The sequence below is a fragment of the Pangasianodon hypophthalmus genome, chromosome 5 (assembly GCF_027358585.1).
Source record: "Pangasianodon hypophthalmus isolate fPanHyp1 chromosome 5, fPanHyp1.pri, whole genome shotgun sequence".
Lineage (NCBI taxonomy): Eukaryota > Metazoa > Chordata > Actinopteri > Siluriformes > Pangasiidae > Pangasianodon > Pangasianodon hypophthalmus.
Window position 1 is genome coordinate 27070141 of NC_069714.1, and position 14753 is coordinate 27084893.

At 39.6% G+C, this 14753-nt stretch overlaps 1 protein-coding gene across 15 annotated transcripts in view; it reads left to right on the plus strand.

Annotated features, from left to right (window-relative positions):
• The window catches only part of ttn.2 (titin, tandem duplicate 2), a 174588-nt gene that overhangs the window by 113455 nt on the left and 46380 nt on the right, over positions 1-14753 (plus strand). For all 15 annotated transcript variants that reach the window (XM_053233883.1, XM_053233884.1, XM_053233885.1 and 12 more), the window contains 26 exons: positions 99-380; positions 495-794; positions 894-1196; positions 1283-1591; positions 1686-1967; positions 2299-2598; positions 2682-2975; positions 3058-6012; positions 6125-6460; positions 6555-6839; positions 7057-7356; positions 7454-7756; positions 7871-8146; positions 8233-8532; positions 8986-9288; positions 9379-9678; positions 9773-10060; positions 10975-11277; positions 11372-11674; positions 11765-12070; positions 12165-12452; positions 12574-12864; positions 12976-13263; positions 13383-13970; positions 14344-14448; positions 14539-14736. In XM_053233883.1, the coding sequence (XP_053089858.1) occupies positions 99-380; positions 495-794; positions 894-1196; positions 1283-1591; positions 1686-1967; positions 2299-2598; positions 2682-2975; positions 3058-6012; positions 6125-6460; positions 6555-6839; positions 7057-7356; positions 7454-7756; positions 7871-8146; positions 8233-8532; positions 8986-9288; positions 9379-9678; positions 9773-10060; positions 10975-11277; positions 11372-11674; positions 11765-12070; positions 12165-12452; positions 12574-12864; positions 12976-13263; positions 13383-13970; positions 14344-14448; positions 14539-14736 (10386 nt within the window). The remainder of the gene's footprint in view (positions 1-98; positions 381-494; positions 795-893; positions 1197-1282; positions 1592-1685; positions 1968-2298; positions 2599-2681; positions 2976-3057; positions 6013-6124; positions 6461-6554; positions 6840-7056; positions 7357-7453; positions 7757-7870; positions 8147-8232; positions 8533-8985; positions 9289-9378; positions 9679-9772; positions 10061-10974; positions 11278-11371; positions 11675-11764; positions 12071-12164; positions 12453-12573; positions 12865-12975; positions 13264-13382; positions 13971-14343; positions 14449-14538; positions 14737-14753) is intronic.

The following is a 14753-nucleotide window of genomic DNA, read 5'->3' on the forward strand; positions in this document are numbered from 1 at the left end:
ACAAATAATGTGAATGTGAAATAATGTGACAATTCAGTTGTAAAGTAATATGAGATTAACATGATTTTTACAATTCTTTTTTAATTATTCAATTTTAGAGCCACCTACCCTTGATCTGGAATTCCGTGACGCACTTTTAGTTCGTGTTGGGCAGCCCTGCACTCTCCAAGGTCGTTATAAAGGGAAACCAACGCCAACAATCAAATGGTTTAAAAATGATGAGGAACTTCAAGCAAATGATGAGATTATGCTCACCAGCACTAAGAAGACCTTGTGCTTGTCTATTGAAAAGGCTAAGCGTGATCACAGTGGTAAATACACTGTGGTTGTGGAGAACTCAACTGGCACACAAAAGGGCATCTGCATTGTTACTGTTGTTGGTGAGTTTTGGATATTTGGTCTTATTAGGCAGATTTATATTCTGGTGTTATAATGGTGAGTCCTTCCTTGTTTTCCGAATTTTAAGTAATGTATATGTGTATAAATATTTTCAGATCGACCACAGCCTCCAGAGGGCCCTGTCGTCTTTGAAGAAATCTTTAGGGATCACATGGTCATCTCTTGGAAACCACCACTGGATGATGGTGGATGTGCTGTATCTAATTACATTGTTGAAAAGAGAGATAGCAACAGGGATCTCTGGATGCCTGTCACAGTGTCCTGCACTAGAACAACATGTACAGTACCCAAACTAATTGAGGGCAGAGAATACATTATTAGAATCTGTGCTCAGAACATTCATGGCATAAGTGATCCATTGCTGTCTGCTGAGACAAAAGCAAGAGATGTTTTCAGTAAGTACAGGTTTTTCCACAACAGTTTTCACTTTTTTTGACTTGGTAATTTTACTAACATACATGTGTACTCCACCCCACCGTGTCTACCAAAAACAGAGGTGCCTGATGCTCCTAAGCAGCCATTGGTGAAAGAGGTCTACAAAGACACAGCTCTGATTTCCTGGGAACCACCAGCTGATGGTGGAAAACCAATCACAAACTACATTGTCGAGAAGAGAGAAACAATGTCAAACAGATGGGTTCGTGCTGGAACTGAACGCATCTTCCCTAAAACAGAATACTGGGTTCCAGATCTTCTCAAAGGATGTGAATATGAGTTCCGGGTTATGGCAGAGAACGTCATTGGTGTTGGTGATCCCAGCCCACCCTCAAAGCCTGTCTTTGCTAAAGATCCCATTGGTATGTGGTTAGGATATTTCTCTTAACTTTAAGGGGAAATATTATGACATATTAAACATCAAATTTTACTTTTCCCTTCCATACAGTGATTCCAAGCCCACCAGTAAAGCCAATGGCAATTGACAAAACAAAGAACTCGGTCACTCTATCTTGGGAGCCACCAAAGGACTGTGGCAGAGGCAAAATCTTGGGCTACCTGCTTGAGTACCAGAAACCTGGAGAGGAGGAATGGATACAGGTTAATCAGACTCCTGAGTCCTGCCCAGAAACAACATTCAAAATAGTCAACCTTGAAGATGGAATGTTATACCGGTTTAGAGTGAAAGCAGTGAATGCAGCTGGGGAATCTGATCCTGCAAATGTTCCTGAGCCTATTCGGGCACAAGACAGACTTGGTTAGTCTTAACATCTTGTTAATAATTAAAAAAACATAGGGTGAATTGTGTGAAATGATAAATATGTAAAGCCATTTATTTTTTCCTTATACAGAGCCTCCAGAGCTTCTGCTGGATATGGGCATGCCTCGTGAGCTTAAAGCCATGGCAGGAACTCATATAAAAATTGTTGCTGGAATCAAGGGTATGCCTTTCCCCAAGGTCACATGGAAGAAAAATGATACTGAGGTACCTCCAAGAGCAGAAATTGAGACTTCTGGAGTAAGAACCAAGCTTGAGATGCGCTATTGTAACCGAGGGGATTGTGGAGACTACACACTCACTGTAGAAAACCCAGCTGGATCCAAGACAGCAACATGCACTGTGCTTGTTTTAGGTAAGCATTTCCTCAGTAACACAAAGGTGGAGCAAGCAGAAATTCAAAAACTATATCTTTTGCATCTTTTTATATATAATTATTTATATATTTTTATTTCTCCTCACTTGGTATGTGAACATTGGAATGTAAAATGAATAAGAATAAATTATACCTCAGGATCTAGTAAAATGCATAAGTTAGGATGAAATTAAATTTGGGCAAATTTTTTCCCCATAATTCGATGACCTAAATCATGTCTATCAAAATTAATTCACCCCACAGTCCTAATCACTAAGAATACATCTTAACCTGTTTTGTTAAAATGACAACTCTTTTTGTGCTTTGTTAGATAAACCTGGCCCAATTCAAAATCTGAGGGTATCTGATGTTAGAAGTGACTCAGCTCAACTCTCCTGGAAAGATCCAGAAGATAATGGTGGTGTACGCATCACCAACTTTGTGGTGGAGAAGAAGGATGTTGCTTCTGCACAATGGGTGCCAGTCTGTGCAACATCCAAAAAACGAAGCATAATGGCCAAGCATTTGATGGAAGGCACATCATACATGTTCCGTGTGGCTGCCGAAAATCAGTTCGGCAGAAGTGAATATGTTGAGACAACTAAACCTGTGAAGGCAATGAACCCACTGTGTAAGTATGAACAGAGGATATGTGTTACCTGTCATGAGCTAAGGTGAGCTGCGATTAAAAGTATAAACTTTTGTGTCCTTCAGTCCCACCTGGTCCACCAAAGGACCTGCATCATGTAGATGTTGACAAAACAGAGGTGTGGCTTGAGTGGAACTGGCCAGATCGCACAGGAGGAAGTGACATCACTGGATTCTTGGTGGAATATCAGGAGGAGGGTGAGAGAGACTGGATCGTCTTCAAGACTGTGAGCATCCCTGAATGCCATGTGACAGGGCTGGAGGAGGGAAAAACCTATAGATTCCGTGTGAAGGCAGAGAATGCAATTGGTCTTGGCCGACCAGACACCACTGTGCCAGTGCTCTGCCAAGAAAAACTTGGTAATTTTCTTCAATTTCCTTATAATAATATTAATATTCATTTCTCACTTCTAAAATACATGTTTTTTTTCCCTATTTGCAGTGCCACCAATTGTTGAGGTTGATGCAAAACTGATTGATGGAATCATTGTGAAGGCTGGAAGCACTATCAGGCTGCCTGCAATCATGAGAGGCATTCCAGTTCCGACTGCAAAATGGGTCATTGATGGCGAAGAAATTAAAAGCGAAGGAAATACCAAGATTGACACAGACAACTTTTCGACTATTCTGAGCATTGCTGAATGCACAAGAAATCACACTGGAAACTATATTCTCACAGTATCTAACCCTGCAGGAAGTAAGACTGTTTCTCTGAATGTCACAGTACTTGATGTCCCTGCTGCGCCCATTGGCCCAGTTAACATCCTTGAAGTAACTCCAGATTCCATGGTCATTGACTGGCGTCCTCCCAAAGATGATGGTGGAAGCCCTGTCACGAATTATATTGTTGAAAAGAAAGAATCTAATAAGGAAACTTGGGGAGGTGTTAGCTCTGGCAGTACTGCGACACGACTTAAGATTTCCCGTTTACAGAGTGGTGTTGAATATGTTGTAAGAATCCGTGCAGAAAACAAGATGGGAATTGGTGCACCTCTTGAAAGTGCACCAACTGTGGCAAAGCACCAGTATGAGCCACCTGGCCATCCTGGAAAACCTGTTGCATCTGATATTTCTGAGGATGCACTTACTCTTGGTTGGACAATGCCATTGTATGATGGTGGCAGTCCTATTACTGGTTACATTATCGAGCGGAGACATAAAGGAGGCAAATGGATTCGAGTGAATAAAATACCATGCAAGGACCTCCGATTCAGAGTGCTTGGACTTTTTGAGGGTAATGATTATGAGTTTAGAGTATTTGCTGAAAATATTGCTGGCTTTAGTGGACCGTCACCTATCTCAGACCCAGCCAAACCCTGCAGGCCAATTACAGTTCCTGGACCACCAGTCAATCCTAAAGTTAAGGATTATAGCTGCACTTATGCTGATTTAGTCTGGATAAAGCCTACAAGAGATGGTGGTAGCCCAATCCTGGGATATGTTGTTGAATGGCAGAAAGCTGGTGGTGAATGGGATAAAGTTAACAAAGATGATTTGATTAAACAATGTGCATATAGAGTGAAGGGACTAACTGAAGGCACAGAATATAGGTTCCGTATTCGAGCAGTCAACATGATTGGAGATGGTGAGACAAGAGAAATCCCAGAATCAGTTATTGCTCAAGATATTCTCATTCCCCCAGAGATTGAAATGGATGTCACATGCCGTACACATGTGACTGTACGTGTAGGACACAATATTAATATTACTGGATATGTGAAGGCAAGACCAGATCCTGAGATTATTTGGACCAGAGGAGAGACTGTTTTGGAAAGAGATAAACGTACTACTCTCACAAAAAATTTCCCTGTTGTACATATGCGTATCAAGGAAGCTATCAGAGCAGATCATGGAAAGTATGTTCTTAAGGCTGTGAATGATGGTGGAGAAGCCTCAGCTACCATCACTGTAACTGTACTGGACAGACCTGGACCCTGCAGGAATCTTAAATTAACATATGTGACCAAAAATTCTTGCATGGTGAACTGGGATGCTCCTGAGGACAATGGAGGCACTGAGATTACAAACTACATTGTTGAGTGTCGCGAGCCAAGCAGCAGAACATGGTCAATGATCTCGTCTGACTGCACCAACCGCAAGGTAAAAGCAAAACTCCTGGAGAATCATGAATATTTGTTCCGTGTATCTGCAGAGAACAAGTGTGGTCCTGGACAAGCAATAGAAACCAAAACACCTATACTTGCAATTGATCCACTTCAGAGACCTGGTGAACCAGAAAATTTCCATGTAGCTGATGTTGGCAAGAACTTTGTTTTCCTGAGATGGCGAAGACCAGATTATGATGGTGGCAGTCCAAACTTAGGCTACATTCTGGAAAAGAAAGCAAAGGATGCTGAAGAGTGGGAAAGCTTACATGATGGCATAATCAAAGACACATTCTTTATGGCAGACAAATGTGCTGAGAATCAAATATATCAATTTAGAGTTCAGGCAACAAATGATGGTGGAGAAAGCAACTGGGTGAAGACATCTGATGTTCTTGTCAAAGAAGAAATTCAGAAACCAGTTCTTGACCTCAAATTTGCTGGTACTATAGTGGTTAAAGCTGGTGAATCAGTCAGGCTTGAGGCAGCCCTCAGAGGAAAGCCACAACCTGAGGTAAAATGGGTGAAGGACAAGGCTACAGAAGATAACCCAAGAGTCACCATTGACACTGGAGCAGATTATTCAAAATTCCTTATGACTAAAGCCAAACGATCTGACACTGGAAAATATGTAATAACTGCCACAAACTCTGCTGGAAGTTTCACTGCATATGCAAATATAAGTGTTTTGGACATACCAGGACCTGTCAGGGATGTCAGGGTCACTAGTGTGTCCACAGACAAATGCAGAGTTGTGTGGGATCCTCCAGAGGATGATGGTGGTTGTGAAGTCAATAGCTATATTCTAGAAAAATGTGAAACTAGAAGAATGGTTTGGTCTACATATTCTGATAATGTAGTCACTACCTACTGTAATGTGACTCACCTTGTTGAAGGTAATGAGTACATCTTTAGGGTTAGAGCAGAAAACAAGATGGGAACAGGTCCTCCAATGGAGAGCAAGCCTGTTATTGCCAAAACACAGTACAGCAGACCTGGTCCACCTGATCCACCAGAGGTCACCAAAATTGGCAAGGATGAGATGACTGTGATATGGGCTCCTCCCGAGAATGATGGTGGAAAATCCATTACCGGCTACATCCTAGAAAGAAAGGAGAAGCGTGCTGTACGATGGGTACCGGTTACGAAAAGTCCCATCTCTGAGAGGCGCATGAGAGTAACCAACTTGATTCCTAACCATGAATATCAATATCGTGTTAAAGCTGAAAATGAGGTTGGATTAGGAGAACCAAGCAAACCTTCAAGACCAGTTGCTGCTAAGGATCCAATTGGTATATATATTTTTTATTTATATGCTTTACTAGTATAATAACTTATATTTGAATTTTTTTGTAATTCTTTATGATAAAGGGCTACAATATATAGAATTTGTGACTATTTCAGAGCCTCCTGGTCCTCCTGCCAATCTGAAAGTGGTGGACAGTACAAAGACTTCAATTACACTTGGCTGGTCCAAGCCAGTGTATGACGGTGGTGCCCCAATCATTGGATATTTGGTTGAAATGAGAGAGAAGATTGAAATGGAAGGTGAAAAAGAGCGAGATCCAGAAGAAGGCTGGTCAAAATGCAACACTAGTGGGCAGCTTGTTCTCACTGAATTCACAATGCTCAACTTGGATGAGAGGAAACAATATGAATTCCGTGTCTCTGCACAAAATCAAGTTGGAATGGGTCGCCCAGCAAAACTTAAAGATGCTGTGACACCAAAAGAGATTCATGGTAAGATGCATTCTCTTCTTCCTCAACGTAAGTAAACACTTATATATAATATATGTACAGTATACCTAATTTATTTACACATTTTTTACTACAGAATTGCCAGAGATTGATCTGGATGCCAGTTTGAGAAAAGGACTCAGTGTAAGAGCAGGTTGTCCCATAAGACTATTTGCTACAATCAGAGGAAGGCCATCACCCAAAGTGACCTGGAAACGCATTGGTATTGACAATGTTGTCAGGAGAGGTCATGTGGACCAGATTGATACAATGACCTTTCTTGTTATACCTGAGAGCACACGTGAAGACTCTGGAAAATACTCTCTGACACTCTCAAATCCTTCAGGAGAGAAAGCTGTATTTGTTCGTGTTAAGGTCTTGGGTATGTTAAATAACACTTAATATTTAACATATAATTACAAGTGAGTAAATCATTTATACATAGTTAAACAATAGGATTATTAAGTTTAAAAGATAAAATTCAGGATAAATCATAGGATATTTTTCTTTATCAATTTTATTTTTATGAATTATTTCTTTAGGAACTTTAATCAAAAATTATGACAGACAATAACACGTTAACATATTACTTTAAACAGATACTCCTGGACCTGTTGGTGAACTGGAAGCAACTGATGTCACAAAGACATCTTGCCAACTCTCCTGGTCACCTCCAGAAAATGATGGTGGCAGTCCAATCCTTAACTACCTTGTTGAGAAACGTGAAGTAGATAGGAAAACATGGACAAATTGCACCAACGACTTAAAGAAAACAAGCTTTAAAATCACAAACCTAACACCGGGAACTGAATACTACTTCAGGGTCATGGCAGTCAACAAGTATGGTATTGGGGTGCCAAAAGACTCTCCAAAATCCTATTTGGCTGTAGATCCCATGAGTAAGTGACCATATACTGCATACTGTATAAGGGGTATTGTTCCTGTTTATATAATATTACATGTAATTAATTATATTTCATTAATTTTTCCTTAAAGGTGAACCAGATCCTCCCAAAAAGATGGATGTCTTGGAGATTTCGAAGAACAGTGCAAAACTTGGATGGCTAAAACCACTGAGAGATGGAGGATCTAAGATTAATGGCTACATTGTTGATTACCAGGAGGCTGGTCAACCTGAGGACAAATGGACATCATACTCAGTTGTAAAGGACTTGAGCATTGTGGTTGTTGGTCTAAAAGAAAACACGAAGTATAGATTCAGGGTTGCTGCAAGAAACTCTATAGGATGCAGCCTGCCAAGAGAGGCTGAAGGAATTTTTGAAGTCAAAGAGCACCTGAGTATGTATCTTAATATTTTCATAACTACTTTTTAAATGTAACACTTTTAATGGTTTTATAAACATTACCTTCTTTGATTAACACTATATATATTTTTTACCATTCATGTTTCAGTGGCACCAAAGATTATCATGCCTGATGTAGTCACAGCAAAGGCAGGAACAAAGCTGAATGTCGAAGCACTTGTATCTGGCAAACCTGTTCCAGTCACGACATGGAAAAGAGGAAGTGATGATGTGGTAACATCTGATCGTCTTTCTGTGCAAAAAACGTTGTCCTCATCCACACTAATGATTAAGGATGTTTCAAGGAAGGACAGTGGTTATTACAGTCTTACTGCTGAGAACAGCATTTCTAAGGTCAACCAAATCCTCAGAATTATAATCATGGGTAAGTTACCAGTAAAGAACAGTGTATTCACAACAACATCTATTATAAACATCTTTGTTATGCCTAAATATAAATGTTTCCTTTAGATATCCCTGGTCCCCCAGAGGGGCCCCTGGAAATTCTTGAGATGGACATTGATGCCTGCACTCTTGCATGGAACTCACCAACTGAGGATGGTGGTAGCAACATCACTAATTATGTTGTTGAAAAATGTGACGTGAGCAGAGGTGACTGGGTCCCTGCTGTAGCCTCTTGCACCAAGACCAGTTGCCGAGTGGTAAAACTTACCCCTGGCAAAGAATATGGTTTCCGAGTGCGTGCTGAAAATCGCTTTGGGATTTCAGAGCCAATCTACTCCGAAAAAATGATTGCCAGATATCCATTTGGTAGGTCTAATATAATACTAACAAACTGTTGCAAAAGCTGTATTTTAGGGCACTTTCACCTATGTAATATTTAGTCTTTTTTAATCAAACTCTGGTGTGTACCCCCTTGGGGTGGTCCATTTCAGGTAGGTGTGTGCAGTAGTTGCATTTGGGTGTGGACCAAATCAACTGCAGTAAGAGTATGATTTAACACTGATTCAACCAAACTGTAGGAAGTGAACCAAACACGATATATATTATGAGCTGTTGGCTGGCATCCTTTGAGAAATGTTAGACTTACAAGTATGTATAAAGTATACTGGACATCGAGGCCAAAGAACACTAATTAACCAAATTAGATCAGAAAAAGAACAAAAAGTGGTGAGAAAGAGCCCATACTCAGTATATGAGACCCATTAATGAATATGGGTCTGATTTTCATAAAAGTTTAACATTTTAAATGTGTTATTTCAGATCCACCCAGTGAACCAAGGAACTGCTGTGTCAATAAAATCAACAAGGACTTTGTTGTTTTGTCTTGGGAGAGACCAGTAAATGATGGTGGTAGTCCTATTATAGGATACTCAATTGAACGTAAAGAGAGAAACAGCCTTTTATGGGTCAAGGCAAATGAGACACTTGTTCGTCCAACTGAATACTCCTGCTCTGGCCTTATTGAGGGTCTGGAATACACATTCAGGGTATCTGCTGTGAATAAAGCAGGACAAAGCAAACCAAGCAAACCTACTGAGATCATTACAGCCAGGACCCCCGTTGGTATGTGGTAGAGGAGATATTTTACTAAAATATCCTACTGTATTATAATGTGAAATCTAATGACATTTTATTAACTTTTGTTTTTACCAGATCCACCTGGTAAACCAGAGGTTCTTGACGTGACAAGAAATTCAGTTTCCCTTGTTTGGAACCGTCCAAAACATGATGGTGGTAGCAAACTTATTGGTTATTATGTTGAGTGTTTGAAGCTTCCAGGGGACAAGTGGGTACGTATAAATGCAAGCAGCCAAAATGTGCCAAAAGAGGAATACATTGCCACTGGACTTGAAGAGGGAGCCCAATACAAGTTCAGAATAATTGCAAAGACAGCAATTAACATCAGCGAACCTTCAGAAGAGTCTGATGCAATCACAGTCATTGCAGAGCATGGTAACTCATGCTTTACCTAAATTATTTACATTTATTAGTTCCAGAGGCTATATCAAGATTTAAATCTTGGTTTTCTTCTTGTGTCACATTTCAGTTCCACCCAGGGTTGAGATCAGTCTTGAAATGAAGAACCTTATCACTGTCAAAGCTGGAGCAAATGTTTGCCTTTATGCTGAGGTCTATGGAAAACCATTACCAAAAGTTTCATGGAAGAGAGATGGTGTGCCATTGTCACTTGTTGAGGGCATGAAGATGTCTCAGAAGAGACACCTCTTCCTCTTAGAATTGTTCTCTGTGACAAGAAAGGAGTCTGGAGAGTATACTATTGTTGCTGAGAACCCTAGTGGCACTAAGTCTGGCAACATTAAGCTGAAGGTTCTGGGTAAGTTGACAGTAGCTATGTAATAATGGTTCCACCAGCACATCAGCCCATTTACATCTTGCATTAACATGCATTTCACTGATTTGAATTTGTACACGCAATGGAACATTGCCTGTATTTAACTAAAGTAGACTGTTTAAATGAGTCTTCTTTGCAGTTTGTAATTTACAAATGGCTATGGACACCAAAGTACCAAGAGTCCCCATTTAATGAGCAACACAAGTGAAATTAATTTTTTAAAAATCCAAAAACTTGATCTGAAAGGCAATAATCTCAGAATTTGATAATGTCTGAATTTATACAAAAGTAATGTTCAAGTCATGTAGTGTGACATCACCATGAACTAGGGAACTGGTTATTTGATTGAAAATCTATAAGAATGCTTTACTTATCTATTGGACACTAGTGAGCAGTAGTGAGAAAGTAACAAAAACCATGGCTTATAGGCCATTAGATGTTCTCTTTAAGTGAATGATAAAAGAGATGCTTGAACACTCACTGATATCACTAATATTTTCAATGGATTAAGGATTCTGAACGGAAATGTGGAGTTACATAATGCTTTACATGACTGTTTCAACTTGGGCCAAAATTAGCCACCAATTATTGTTTGGTGAAGTGCTTATCTTATTCCTATGAAAAACATATAGACAATCTAGATAGATAGATAGATAGATAGGTAGGTAGGTAGATAGATAGATCATTTGATTCATCTATTCATCTATTACCAAAAGTAATTTAACATTAAAAAAATGTTTTAAAATAAAACAAGAATATATATATATATATATATATATATGTATATATGCACAGTGTAAGAGTATGATGTGATAGTGCAGTGGGGTGTAAACATTGTAGATATAAGCAGCAGACTTGAGTGGAATTAAAATCTCATTTTAATCTTGTTTTCACAGATAAACCTGGACCCCCAGCATCAGTAAAGATCAGCCAAGTTTTTGCTGACCGGGTTAAACTGCGGTGGGAGCCACCTCTTTCAGATGGTGGAGCTGAAATAACCAACTATATTATTGATAAACGTGAAACAAGCAGAGCTAACTGGGCTCAGGTTACTTCCAACATTAATGGCCAGATTACAAACTGCTCAGTGGAGAAATTGATTGAGGGTCATGAATACGAGTTCCGCATCAGTGCTGAAAACAAGTATGGTGTTGGTGACCCAATTGTCACTACCTCTGTGATTGCTAAGAATCCATATGGTAAGTATCTTAGAATTAATATGTTATCCTAAAGGATCACAGGTCAAATATATACACTATCCATTCATGTTCACAATGCTATCCCCAAAACCAGATGTTCCCGGACCTTGTGACCCACCTGTTATTACCAATGTTACCAAAGACCACATGACTGTGAGCTGGAAGGCCCCTGCTGATGATGGCAAATCCCCAATCCTTGGATACATGGTGGAAAAACGTGAAATTCAGGAACTCAGTTGGTCTAAAATAAACAGAAAACCTGTCATTGATAGAACAATTAAAGCTGGAGGTCTCACTGAGGGTTCTGAGTATGAATTCAGAGTTATTGCTCTCAATAAGGCTGGTCTTGGCAAACCAAGCGATCCCTCTCAAGCTGCTCTTGCAGTGGACCCACTATGTAAGTTAAGTTTCCTACTTGTAATCCAGTTTTCCTTAAATTAGATTTTCATTATTTTGAGACACTTGCATTAATCTTCTTTTACTATAGATCCTCCAGGGCCACCTGCTTTCCCCAAGGTTGTTGACTCTACACACAGCTCAGTCAGTCTATCATGGACCAAGCCTGCCTATGATGGTGGATGTGAAATTTTGGGCTACCTGGTTGAGGTCAAGAGGGCAGATTCAGAGGACTGGTTAAAGTGCAATATGCCAAAAAATCTCCAGGACACAAAGTTCCTTGTCAGTGGGCTCCTTGATAACACAGAATATCAATTCCGTGTGACTGCTGTAAATAAGATTGGATTTAGTGAGCCAAGTGAAGTTCCTGGGAAGCATATGGCACAAGATATTTTAAGTATGTACATTGTCTGTTTTTTGTGATAAGAATTTAAATATGCTATATTTAGATGCTTGACACACTACATTTTTCTGTTTTTATTTTCTTATAGTTGCTCCTGAGGCAGACCTTGATGCAGATCTTAGGAAAGCACTTGTATTGCGAGCTGGAGTCACACTGAGAATCTATGTGCCAATTAGAGGCCGTCCTGCACCAAAGGTGACATGGAGCAAGGTCAATGCCAACTTGAAGGAGAGGCAAGGTCTTATGATCAACACAACCGAATGGGATACTTTTGTATACTGTGAAGACATCAACAGATATGATGCTGGCAAATATGTGCTAACCCTTGAAAACAGCAGTGGATCCAAGTCCTATACCATTGTTGTCAAAGTCTTAGGTATTATTTTAATAATGTTTTTGAGATATTATTTTAACCTTAAAATAGCTTTTTCATAAGTTACTAATTAGCTATATAAGTTATAATATTCACTCCATATTATGTATTTAATCTTATTTAGATACACCTGGACCACCACTCAACCTGACTGTAAAAGAAACATCAAGAAATCATGCATCTATCACTTGGCATCCTCCACAAATTGATGGTGGAAGTCCAGTGAAGAGCTATGTTGTGGAAAAACGTCTGGCAGAACGGAAAGCATGGACCTGTGTTGCTTCTGAGTGCCCCAAAACATCTTTCAGAATTACTAACCTAGATGCTGGGAAAGCCTACTGTTTCAGAGTCTCAGCTGAAAATGTGTATGGTATTGGTGAAGGCTGTGAGACAGCTGGACCAGTTAAAGCCTCAGGTTAATGTTGTTACACTTTTGTACTCATTTGATCATTGATAATTGATGTTATGGGATTATGTTACATAATGTGCCACAATTAAATCAAATCCAAATAATGTTCTATTGCAGAGCAACCTGGACCAGTTACAGAATTCAAACCTGCACTGGTCACCAAGGATTCTTGCACACTTATTTGGAAGAAGCCCATCAGTGATGGTGGAAGCAATATTGTTGCATATGCATTAGAAATCAGTGAAGGTGAAGACAAATGGAAGCAGCTCATGAAGGCCAAACAACTGCAATACACAGTAAAGGACCTACAAGAAGGAAAAGAATACTCTTTCAGAGTTAAAGCTTATAATGAGTCTGCTGAAGGACCCACCACTGAACTGACTGTGGTGGCTAAGGATCAAATTGGTATGTGTTTGATTATATTTATCACATTAGAAAACATAAAACATTGTTAATTTTTCTTTAAACAACATTGTTGGGGTTGTCTATATATTTATATTTACATTTGCACATTTACTCTGCAGTTCTCCCAGACTGTGACCTTAAGGGGTTGCCAGACTCTTGTTATGTGGCAAAGGAGGGAAGCACGGTTCGCCTCACAATCCCAATTACTGGTATTCCTGCTCCAACAGTCATGTGGAAGAAGGGAGGTGTTGCTTTGGGAGATAGTGGAAGAGTCTCTGTTGAATCCACAGTAACAAACACAACCTTGCTGATACGTGACTGTCAGAGAGGTGATGCAGAGAAGTATTGTCTCATTTTGAAAAACAGTGCAGGAACCAAGGAAGGCACCATAGACATCAAGGTAGTTGGGAAGCCTGGAATTTGCACAGCGCCCATCAAATTTGATGAAATTACAGCTGATGGAATTACTTTGGAATGGGGTCCACCCAAGGATGATGGTGGATCAGAAATTTCCAACTACATCTTAGAGAAGAGGCAGTCCACAAATAACAAGTGGGTCACTGTTGCTTCAGCCATTCAGAAGAACACCATGAGAGTCACCAGACTCCATGATGGAACAGAGTACCTATTCAGAGTATGTGCTGAAAACAAATATGGTGTTGGAGACTTCCTGAGATCTGATCCAGTGGTGGCTAAACATCCATTCAGTGAGTGTTAATAAAGATTTTCAAGATGTTGCCCACTATAAAATGTTACATAAATTAAGACATTGTTTTTGAAATTTTTTTCTAAACCTCACCTGCCTCAACATAAAAGCTATTCAAATAAAAATTAAGAAATCACTTGACATTTGAGTCGCTGACTGAAATCCTTTGCTTTAGCTGACTTCCATTTTGCTTCCGTTTTTAGTTTGAAATTACAATAGTATGTTAAATTAATTGAACTACATTTACGCCATTATAAAACTCATGTAATGAAATATTGAGCTTAAAATTATGGATTTAAAATAGTGTTGCAGGTAGGTGAGCTGCACTTATGGACAAATTTATGTTAAATTATTTTTTTTTTCTTTTTCAAAAGATGCGCCAGAGGCTCCAGAGCCACCACAGGTCTTGGCTATTCGCCATGAGTCTGCTATTGTGTCGTGGTCAGATCCAAAGGATACAGGAGGCTCTCCTATTACAGGTTAATTTTTCCTTCCTACAGTTTCTAATTTATTTATTGTGTGCTCTGATCATGTAAAAACATTTACCATGTTTTAAATTTTGATTTTAGGATACCATGTGGAATTCAAAGATAGGAACAGTTTATTATGGAAGAGAGCCAGCAAGACACCTCTGAGAGTGAAGGAGTGTAGAGTGACTGGTTTAGTTGAGGGCCTTGAGTATGAATTCAGAGTTATGGCTATAAACGTGGCTGGAATAGGAAAACCAAGCAAACCAACTGAAGCATTTGTTGCCCTTGATCCAATTGGTAAATTTCTGGTCTTT